Raw genomic sequence first — 12,032 nt, 5'->3', positions numbered from 1 at the left:
GATTTCACAATGAGATGGGCTGCATTTCCTATTCACCCAGGTTGCTACGAGTAGTAGATTATAATATTGCATGATGTTTTCTCTGCCATCCTTCTGCAATTATGCAATTTCCTCCTTTTTCTGGAATAGGAAAACGTTACAGTACGTGGTTACTCGTTATAGAGCGTGACTAGGTGGTGCTGGGGGTTGTTTTCTAAGAGAAACAATGATGCTTGTAGTTAATAATTATTTGTATTTCGTTAGTAACCAGAGACCACAATCTGGCCTACACCTTTACTGTGTTTGGGAGCATACAAACATATGTTAAAATCTCTCTAATCACTTTACAACCCTTTAAGGTCTTAAGTCTCCTTCCTGATACTTCTCTAAGGAAAATATTACATAAAAACACCAGGAAACCCCAGAAGAAGGTTTTTCCAGGGCCTCGGGGGGTGGGGGGGGGCGAACAGCCACTTGCCTACTTCAGACGGATATTACCCCAAACCACAGAGCTTTTTTTAAGCTCGGAACCGGAATTCGCTGCTTTTGCCAGGCCTCCGAGACGCACCCTGAGGAGCGCTTCCCCTCCCCGAGGAGACGCCCTTGCGCGGCGGCGGCGCATGGGCGGCGCGGCCCGTAACGGCCGTTGGCGGCAGGGCCGGGCTCCCCCTCACGGAGCCGCGCGGCGGCGGCGCACGCGCAGCGCGGCCCGTAACGGCCGTTGGCGGCAGGGCCGGGCTCCCCCCCTCACGGAGCGGGAACTACCGCTCCCAGGGAGCCGCGCGGCGGCGGCGCACGCGCAGCGCGGCCCGTAACGGCCGTTGGCGGCAGGGCCGGGCTCCCCCCCTCACGGAGCGGGAACTACCGCTCCCAGGGAGCCGCGCTGCGGCGGCGCACGCGCAGCGCGGCCCGTAACGGCCGTTGGCGGCAGGGCCGGGCTCCCCCCCTCACGGAGCGGGAACTACCGCTCCCAGGGAGCCGCGCGGCGGCGGCGCACGCGCGGCGCGGCCCGTAACGGCCGTTGGCGGCAGGGCCGGGCTCCCCGCCTCACGGAGCGGGAACTACCGCTCCCAGGGAGCCGCGCGGCGGCGGCGGCGGGCCGGGTCCGGTGGCGGCGGCGGCGGCGCAGCGCAGCGCAGCATGGAGAGCTCGGCCGTGACCTTCACGCTGGCCTACGTGGTGTTCGCCGTGTGCTTCGTCTTCCCGCCCGACGAGGTCCGCTCGGCGGGGCTGACGGTGCAGAGCCTGCTGGCCGCCTGGCTGGGCAGCGAGGACGCGGCCTTCGTGCAGTACCACCTGCGGCGCAGCACCGGCACGCTGCTGGCGCACTCCCTGCTGCCCCTCGGTGAGGCCCGGCGGCGAGGCTGTGGCGCGGGGACCTCCTCTCCCCTCCCCGCAGATGTGGCTGCGAGCGGCGTGTGTCGCGTTAGAAATCTTGGGGCGCTTTTGAAGCTTTGAAAGTAGTTGACTGCACGGGAGTGCGTGTCCTCATGAAGCCATAACATTTTATTTAACCAGTAAGTTCTCATCAGCTCCCTTTAGCGATATAATTCTGGTAGAAATAAGTGACATCTGACAGGTTAGTACTTGTGTTAAATTGCTTAGGCCAGAAGGCTTGGAATGTGAGTTACTGCCCAAAAATAAAACAGATTTGTTAGGTGAGCTCACTGGTAAGGTTAACTGCAAGATTGAGGGATACGTGTTTATGCGTGTACTTGGTTTCTGAAAGTAAATCTTCTTCCTTGCAGGATATTACCTTGGTATGTGCTTTGCTGCACCGGAAAAACATCTTTGTCTTTTTTACCTGGCTCCAAAAGGATGGAAAACTTTCTTCTTTTTTGCCGTTCTCCTCCCAGCAGTCACCAGTGCCCTGGCATATTACTGGTCACGGAAAGGTTGGAATAATCATCCATTAGCTCGGACGCTTGCTGTTCATGCCCTCCCACAGTCAGGTTGGAGGGCAGTAGCTTCTTCTATCAACATGGAATTCAGGAGAATTGATAAATTTGCTACTGGAGCCCCAGGAGCGCGGGTGATTGTTACAGACACTTGGGTGATTAAAGTGACCACCTACTGTTTACACGTTGCCCAGCAGCAGGATGTTCATTTGACGGTTACAGACTCCAGACAGCACGAACTCTCACCAGACTCAAATATGCCTGTGCAGTTCCTCACCATCCGCGTTGCCAGTATTAATCCCTATGTGAAGGCATTTGATATTCGGTAAAACAAAATATGCTACATCATCATATGTATACTATTTAGGGATGTTAATGGAGTGCTTCTTGGCAGAAGTCTTCCAGGATTTTGCCTTCTGGGTTTCTAGGCATTGTGATAGAGGCAGGAGGAGGTAACGTGGGTGAAAGATGGAGAACAGGAAAGAAATGGAAAAATCTTTGGTCTCCCAAATTTTGGGAGAAAAGAACTAGTGATTTATGTAAAACTGGCTATTGCTCATCCATGACTTCTTTTTCCCTCCTCCTGCTTTAGACTCCTAATTTATTCTCTGCTTTTAAGAGTTCTCACTGGCTTACTGCAAGCTTAAATCTGCACTTCAAGTGAAGCAAGGAAGTAATTTAGGTTCACTTTTGATTTACATGTTCTAGTAATTGTAAATCATGGAAAACATGCTGTGAATTGTTAGTGCTTGTTTACCAAGGGCGCATGCTGTTGGTTGTTTGTTTTAGCAGTCTGTGTAGCTTGACAAGAATGCAAGTTCAGCAGAAACTTGCAACAAACACTCTTGGTTAGAACGATGCTAATATCTTCGTGTTCTTGTGTCATTAAAAGGAGTACACAAAGCTGTACTCACGCTCCTGAAACGAAGTCTGAAAAGGCATTTGAGCATGTTTGCTCTGAAAACGTATGTCATGCAGTGGGTTGTTGGTATTACAAAAATATTGTTTTAATAGAAAAAAATTTACACAGAATAGTAAATACAGTCAGGTCTACTTTAAGCTAGTAATTCCTAACAATTTGAGTTTTTCTGTATCAGCAGCTGAGCAGTATCTGCTCAGCTTTTTCTGCACTTAAAGTGGTCACAATTTGGAGATTAGACTAAAGGAGTATTACAGGGTTTGAGGGAAAAGCAACAGTTCATGTAAGAATTAACTTCTCTTAACAGATAACAACAGCATGTATTTAGTGGTAGTTAAAGGTAAGCAGATTGCCAGGACCACTCTATTCACCTAAAAGTCTGGCAAGTGTGAGGAAGCCATTGAGATGATTGTGTTAGATTCTGGTAAACAGAGCTCAGAATAAGAGTTAAGGTAAGCATGACAGAATAGTAAGAGAAGAGACTTATATAGAATTGTGGAAGTGGTGACCAAATAATTATTCAACAACTAATGGTTTTCTTCTGTGAGTGCTTTAGTGCCAGAGTAATAAAACTAGAATTTTCTTTTCGTGGTTAAACAAAACAGTATGAAGGAGTGTTTAAAAGTTCTTGTAATAAAACTTGTCAGAAGTAGTAAATCTCTACTAAAATGATACAGGATTTAAGAAAAGTGCAGTAGGACAAAATTCCCTTTCTAAGAGCACTGGATCATTGTATCTTTTCAGAATCAGGAAATGAAGGAAAAATGTGAAGACAGGACACTTTCCCCTCTGTGTTCAGTGTGAGTTCTTCCTCAGGATACAAAGGTCTTTGTTATTTGCAGAGGTAATATCTACTAGCAAACATCAATATTATTCTGTAGCGCTTAAAGCAATGGAGAGCACCTGGAGCTGAAACTAAGCGAGTATTGCGTTGTACTGGATCTGTTCCTTGGGGAACTGAGTTGATGGTAGGAGGAATGAGGAATTTCAGGGCAGTGTTCCCAGGGCTCCTTCGTGAAAGCAGTTTAATGAGTGGAAACATTTTGCTGGGGAATCCTGAATCTGCAATTCAGAACTGTGCAGAAATGTTCAGTAACAACAGAAATGTCTCATTACAGGGTCTGTACCAGGCCTCATGTGCCACAGGTAGTCTGTAGGCCTTACTTAAGAGACATTTACTGTAGCAGAAGTGACACAGTATGAAAACTGCCTCAGATCAAATTGTAGGTCGCATCTGGGATCTCTTTGTAGCCTTTGTAAAACTTACAATTACACATAAAAACTGGATCATGAAAGTACATAAACTTGATACTGATTGATATTCTTCTGATATTTATATACATAGGTGACATATGCCACGTATGATGTAATAACTAGTCTCTGTCCTCAGGAGCTTATAAACTAAAATTTAGACATAATATAAATAAATAGGCAGAAACAAGGCAGGCAGAAAATATGCAGTATTTTACAGTTTATGCTTGATTATTTACTTGTATTTCTTTTGTTTAGGCTTTTAAAGTAATTAGTTTAAATTTATTTTCGTATGATGTTTTAACTTATGTCTAGTATGTCCTGTTGGCAGTTTGAAACTATGATAGTCACGCTGGACATAAAGCCTGAAATTATATTTATTCATTTATACCTGCAGGTTGGGGTTAAGGCAGGAGAAAGCATGGTTTATTGTCTAAGTTACATCCTGTCCCTGAATGCCACTCTTAAAGCTCTGTTTGTCCCCTTTCATAAGTGTTAAAGGACTGTATTTTGAAAGAGAGATCATGATTTTGGGATGTCAGTGTAAGGAAGTCTCATGTGAGATATTTTGGCTCTGATTTTTCTGAAATATGTGTATGTGACTTTATTCGAATTATTGGAACCCTGGTACTCAGCTCCAGAGTGGGGAAGACATTGATGAGAAGTGCTCTAAGTTGAGCATGCTAAAGTGGAAGCCAGTTTTAAACATCTGTCTCCGTATGTGCCTGCTAAAACTAGAATACATGTGGGATTTCATGTTTTTGTTCACTTGTGAGAAAAATATAATAAACTGTGTATTTTTTTATTGCTTAACCAAAAGCCACCACTGAAGGCAAAAGGAAACAAAATGCTGTGCATTTATTCAGACCAATACGCACCAACCTCAACAGGTTTTCAGAGGATTCACTATTCTGATGTTAACTACTGCAATTTGCTGAACAAAGTACTTGAATGGATAACCAAGGTAATGTTTTGTTCCATCTCTTCTTCAGGTTGAACTCCACGGAGTATGGGGAGCTCCGTGAAAAGCTCCGTGCTCCTATCAGCAATGCAGCTAATGTGGTGATCCATCAAAGCCTCAGTGATTTATTTCTAGAAACATTTACATCTCTGGTGGAAATCAACCAGACATACCCTGCTCCAAGCAATCAGGTGAGATTTTTTATTTTATTTATTTATTTATTTATTTATTTATTTATGGTGGAAGACTGTAATAAGTCTGCTTTTCAGTGTAGATGAGCCTTTGATTACTGGGTCTAGTAACTGTATTTGCTTATGGCTCACCTTCCATTTCTGTAAACATGTAATAAATGTGGAGCTGGCTGCTTTTTCTGTTCCTTCTGGGAAACTAACTATATTATAAACATTAAATATTTGGGAAATGAGAGATACCATAGTGGAAAAAGTTCTTATAATAATTTATATAAACCTTTTTTCCTGAGACATTTGGAAATGATAAAGTTACATTTCCAGAATGTTTATGGGGAGCTAGAGTCACAGTAGTTGTTACTATGCTTTAGGCGGTTTGCTCTATTACAGCTTGTTGTTCTAGAAAGCTAGCTTTTGATGGATCTTTTCCTGTAATAGATCAACGGTTCTTAATTGAGGCTTGCTTTAATTGTAAATAAGGACATGGAATATTTCCTTCAGTAATATTCAGAGACTTGGTCATTACAGTATTTGTGCCGCAGTCAGAAGCATGACTAGAGCACTGTTCAATATACTGAACTAGCTCTAGTTACCTTCCAGTGAAGTTGTTGCAGATGTTCCAGCTGATAGAGTGAGTACTTCATATCACAGGCAGTCTCATGCAGCTTATATGTTGTCTTCACTGTATGGTTACATGAGCTAGCTAAAATATAGCTGGTTCAGATATGTTTGTTCATACCATGGTTGTGCATTCCGATTGCAGCACCAATAAGCAGTGAAAAGAGATGTTCACGTTAAAAAGGAAAAAAAGATACTGTTTGAGAGAGCTGCTTTCTTACAAAGGCTTTTAATTTGTGACATATTTAAGTATAAACTTAGTATTAAGTTTTGGATTGATAGCGATAAATAAGAACAAAACTATGATGTGGAGATTTAAAATACAACGTGGGATCTTCCCCTATTCTGAAGATCCGCGAGTAAGCTTAAAAAGTTAGTTAACCTCTAAATACTGGAGCTTTTCCTACCTGAAGCCTAAGATAGGCCTCTGTTTTCACAAGCTAGAAGCTGAAACAGCTTCTGAAAGAAGCAGTCCTGCTTCTTGCACTCTCGTCTTCCCTGTGTTGAAAGGAGTTTGTCTGCAGTGAACCTGATTGGAAGGAATGATCCAAGTGAAAAGAGGCAAAGAAAGAAGGCTAGTTTTCATCTGGATTCCTTCCATAATGAAGCTGACCGTTTGGTTGAACAGACACTTGACAGAGGAAGAGACAGTGGAGATGGGACCTACAGACCACAGATCAGAGCTGCTTTCTGTGACCTTGGTGCTATCTTAAGTCAACCTTAACATCACTTTACTTAGCTGTGCAGTTGGTATGAGCATAGTTTTATTGTAACTATACTAGTAAGCATCTTGCTTCTTTTTTTCATTTATGCCCCTAAAACACCTTTACGAGCTAAATGATGTATGAGCATCTCCATTTTTTAAGTATAAAAGCAGATAGTTAGGTTCCTTTCTCAGAGCTGTCAGGTCTCCTTGCCTGTTCAGTATGCTGTGTCTTGAACTTTGTACACAAAGTTCATGGAGAGCTTTGGCTGTACAAGCCATAGGAAATGTGAATTACTATTTATTTATTAGCAAAATGGTTTCCCTATATGCAACTGCAAGTTCATGTGATATAATTAACTGTGGGGAAATACCAGTTATTGGAATACCTTTGAAGAAAATTATGTAAATTTCTGGTCTTTGAAGGGGAGCACCCACTGATTTCAGTAGAGCCCAGACTTTCCCTGTTATTTATGTCTCCTATTTACACAGAAAGAAGATAGGAAGAAAACTTGCTGTAACAAGCACTGAGAAGTGTTTGCTTTGTTATTTTCTTTACTATATATTGTGTGTTTTGTGAAAAAAGAACATGTCTGAATGGTAAAGATAGCTACTTGCATAGCTTGCCCTACCTGCTATGTTCTGTAAGCAGATGGAGCCCTCCAGAGAGAGATGGAAAGTTTGCTTTCAGTCACTTGTTTAATCTGTCTCATGCAGCAGTTATGAATTTTCTCCGTTTAAAGAGTTACTTTGTTCTCATTCGTTAGTTTGTATTCCTATAAAACATGTTTCTGGAGATTGGAAGCATTTGATATCTTGATATCAAATGAAATTTGATATCTATGATATCTTTTGGTGGGGCAGTTCTGCCTGGAGGCTCTGCCCAACTCAGGTTTCTTGCTATGCGCCTGTGGAGATAATTTGCTAAGAGCCTTTTAAAAGTAATAAAATCAGCCATTCTGTGAAGTTCATAGTTTTGACATTTTTTTCCTCCTTCAGGAACTGGAGCCTTGCATAGGGTGCATGCAGACTAACGCAAATATCAAGCTCATCAAGAACTGCCAAGAGCCAAATGAAGGAGAATGCCAGCAATGCTACTGTCGTCCTATGTGGTGCCTCACCTGCATGGGCAAATGGTTTGCCAGCCGGCAGGATCAGCAACACCCAGAGACCTGGCTGTCAAGCCGAGTGCCTTGCCCAACTTGCAGAGCCAAATTTTGCATTTTAGATGTTTGCATAATACGATGAATAATATTTTGATATGTTACTTTTAAAATTCAAATGTATTTCATAGTGGGTTTGGCTAAAAAGTCTGTTAGGTTTCTTTTTTATACTTGACATTCTACATAGGTGCAAGCTCTAGAGCTTTCTTTGACAGCCTTGAAAACAGTAGCCTATCATCTTTTCAGTTCCTCTCCACTTTTACCTTTATTCGTGTGTTTTTATTCACCAAATATTTCAGTTCTGGAATCTCTCTCTCTCTCTCATTTTTTTTTCTTGTTTTCGTTATGTCTTGGATGGAATAAGGGTATCCCATGAATGTATTACATACTATTCTTTTTGCAAGTTTTAACATTGATGTTTTGATTCTTTACTAAAGGGCTGAGAAAATTGCTTTGATTAGATTTCATTGATACTTTTATTATTTGATCCATTGGTAATGTTCATGTTCATCTTTGCAAGTGTTCACCAAATGGGTACACCAGCTGTGTGTTTTTTGCTGGTCCTGTTCACTTAAAAGGGATTGGTTACACTAGACTAAGAAATTTAATCTCTAAAGATGTATGGCTCTTGCAGGGACCTTGTATTTCATTAATCTGCCTCTAACTGGTACTTTAATGGACGTATTTATTTCAAACAACAGAAGAATTCAGAAATGTATCCTGTTTACCTACACTGCTACTGCTGTGCGTAGACTGTTGTAGTTAAATGTTCCTGGAAGTTGTATTGCTTAGTTTCAATGCTGTTTGGGTGTTGATTTTTTTTTAAAACATTTGAAGGGAATGCAGCAAACATTTGAACTGTTTAAATATTTGGAAAGAATGCTCAGCTATTTCAAAGCCTGTAAGTTTTCTAAAGGATAACCTTTCCACTAAAAGAGATGCCAGAATTAGGTATAAGTTGCCATGCTAGATGTCCCAAGAATGACCATCATAATTAAAGTTTTTCATTCTTATACTTCAGAGACTGATCATAAGCAGTAGTCGCTGTTTTAGCATTAGCAGGGTACTGCTGCACATAATGTGGTCTGCATCAGAGTAATTTGTAAATAAAAATTTATGAGAAATATTTTGAATTTAGAGAGCTCCACTCCTGGACCTAAATACAGTGCTTAGTGTCCCTGTTGTCTGTCACCCTTCAATGGACAATTATTTAGCCTACTGCCTGGTGAGGTTTAAGCTGCTGGAGAATGTGCACTTTGAGTTCATACGCTGAACTACACATTGTACTGACTGACTGAGGTACAGGTATTGCTGGGGTTGCCCATCTTAGGAGGGGCAGTAACCTCTGACAGAGAGGTGGGACAAATAGCTAGAGAAATGAATGTTTTGATGCTTTGGTCTATGAGAATCAAGGCCCTAATATTTCCTACTTGCATAATAACAAGGATCTTATCAGTAAGTCACTAATATAGGTGATATGCCAGTGATTGATTGAGAAAGTCTTAATTACCATGATGTGCAAGACTGCTTTTAGCAGAAATAGGTAACAGAACATTAAAAATGGTACAAGTACTGGAAGTGCAACCATGAAATATTTCATTAAAGTCTCAGCCTAGCTATAGGTGACATGGTGAAAACACCAAACTGCACTTAGAGCCAGACAAACTAGGATATGTTTACACATGTGACTGCAAGTCACATTTTGGATAAAGACTCAAAAGACTTGGCAGCATCATATGAGAACTGACCTATAACTTATATATGTATGTGTATGTATTTTCTAATATGCACGTAAAAGGCCAGGCTGCTTGGGTTTAAGGACACTAATTACTTCAGCAATCTCAGTGGTTATATACAACCTTTACTATGCAATCGTCTGTGCTACTTATTAGTAAGGGCGATTTTTTCCTGGTTTTCATACTATTTATTTTAGATTATTACTACTTATTTTGGAGTTAAAATTTGATGCTTAGACTGGCAGAATGGATTTGTCTCTCTTTCCCACATCTTAATTAACATTCATCCTCATTTGAATAGGATAAAATTGAGGCCTTCAGACAAATTTGTTGACAAGTCTGAAAATTAATAAAAAAATCAGGGCACTGATCAGTGATTGAATTTAAGATATTTTCCAGTACTTTTGTGGGAAAGTTATTTGTAATTTTGAGATATGTTCTCTGCATTTTTTTTTTCTTTTTTAAATCTGTGGTAGATTCTGACTGGGCCAGGTGGTGTCATTTATGTGCAGCTCCTCACTACACAATTGCCTTTACAAGTAAGGATTTTGTATTACTTCTGTGGCACAAATATAGGGAATGTGGTCCTTGAAATAGCTGCAGAAGGGGGAGTAGGATTACAGATTCTGGCTCTGCTGCTCACAGTCACTCAATTCATACATTTATTTTTCAATTTGGAATAAATATATACATTTATTGTTAAGACAGTTGAAGCTTAAATTGTAAAGGCCTTGAGAACCTTAGATTATAGACACACATGTAGTTGCAGATGTTTTTATACAAAAAAAATGTTAAACAATATCTCATGTAGTAAAAGCTTTAGTCTCCCAATTGCTTGTGCAGTCATTTTGTTCTTTAAAGAAATCTATCTTTGAGATGATTTGAAGTGGAATCAAAGGGGGACTTTGCTTTTATTCATTTTAGTTCTTTTGCCAATATGACAGTATAACAAAAGTAGTATTCAAAAATGTATAATACTCATGGTAGTGTTCTGTCCACAGAAGTGCCTCTTAGAAGACTTAGTAATAATTAGTAAAATAAAAGGATGATTTATATTAATAATGGTGCCTGGCTTATATTTCTAAAACAAGCATTTTCTCAAGTTCAAATTCTCAAAGTAGTCCGGCATGCCTCTAAGGTTTGTAAGCTTCTTAAAGGCTGTGTTAAAGAAACAACTTGTTAAAAATCCATATGAACTATTTAGAGATGATAGAAGAAGCAGCCATGACTTCTGACTGCATAGGTAATCTTGCATCTTATTTGTCTTGCGTAATTCGCCAAACATTAAGATAGGTGTTTGTCTTCATGATAATTTCAAATCATCATTCCAAAAAACCACACACACATGTATGGCTGTTTCTAGAGAAGGTCACTGCTTGCAGGAAAAAGAAATATATTGCCTCCCAACTGATCATGATATGCTTCATAAACATAAAGGTAGTATTTGGAATATTTCTCTTTGCAGCACTTATGAGACAAATAGTGTGATAGGATAAAATATTTACTTAATAATAATTTCTTTAACTATTAAGGCTTTAGAGTTGGGCTTTTTTTTAGTTGTGTGCATGCTTTTCAACATGCCTTGTAGATAGGCAATGTTAGTATACTGAAGTATATTATGAAAATGTAAATTTAATGACTGCTATAAAACAATTTATTCGTCGATGCACAGTGTCAGTATAAATACCACATATGTGGTATTAATAGGTGTTAGTTAATATATGGCTTAATAGGTATTTCTGAGTACATGGCTATATGTATCATTGCCACTGTTGTGTTTTATCTGAAATGTTACGATTCCGTAAGTTACTGGCAAAATACAATTTTTGTTGATTTTTGCCAATAATTTGTTGACCATGGAAGGCATTTTATCCAACCAGGATATATTTTGAATCTTATGAAATCTGTGCTACGAATGCAAGTTGTTTATAATGAGGCTTGCCATAACTTGAAACTGGAATACCTGGTTGTTATGTGATCACTTCAGAGTATTTTTATTGCACTAAAGCTCTGTAGACAGCAGCCATGTGCCATTCCAGTCGGACTAAACCTGAGTAACACATCATTAAATTCTGACAGCTGCTTCTTAAGAAGGACATATTTTTTTAGATATTTAAGATGAAATGAATATTCAAGCTCTGACAGGCATTATTAGACACTTTCTTCCAAAGATATACTACAGGTATATGTGTGGGGAGGTTTTTTACCCAGATAGTTATATATTTTAAAACTGTTTTGTATTTGGATAGCCTTTAAGCAAAAGGCTTAATACATGTAGTTCATTTTAAAACTACCTGAATAAAAGTACAATTGACTGTATTTAAGACTTTTAGTTTTCATTTTAACTACTTCTTACAGTCCAAAACATTGTTTGGGTGGAAATCAGACATTCATCTACATACGGTGTGTTAGCTTAGGATAAGTCAATACAAAGTAGGACTTACTCCTAAAGGAGCATCTGACAATTACTTACTTCTTCGTTAAATTTTCCTACTAAAAATCTCAATGCAAGAATACAAAGGCCATACATAAAGGAAGTACGTCATGAAAAATCTGTGTATCAAAAAAAAGAAAAAAAACTTTCCATAAGTGGCTGGGGCAAGGAACGGACACTGG

General features: G+C 40.0%; 1 protein-coding gene across 1 annotated transcript; it reads left to right on the top strand.

The window, feature by feature from the left end:
* The first annotated feature begins 1,083 nt into the window (after positions 1–1,083).
* On the top strand, positions 1,084–11,735 carry TMEM129 (transmembrane protein 129, E3 ubiquitin ligase). The gene is made up of 4 exons (XM_062575243.1): positions 1,084–1,324; positions 1,728–2,202; positions 5,040–5,199; positions 7,517–11,735. Exons 1-4 carry the CDS (start codon positions 1,120–1,122, stop codon positions 7,763–7,765), a joined length of 1,089 nt encoding a protein of 362 aa, XP_062431227.1. The 5' UTR covers positions 1,084–1,119; the 3' UTR covers positions 7,766–11,735.
* The last annotated feature ends 297 nt before the right edge of the window (positions 11,736–12,032 follow it).

The sequence above is a fragment of the Rhea pennata genome, chromosome 4, assembly GCF_028389875.1.
Source record: "Rhea pennata isolate bPtePen1 chromosome 4, bPtePen1.pri, whole genome shotgun sequence".
Classification (NCBI taxonomy): Eukaryota; Metazoa; Chordata; class Aves; order Rheiformes; family Rheidae; genus Rhea; species Rhea pennata.
This window is presented reverse-complemented; position numbering and strand designations above follow the sequence as displayed.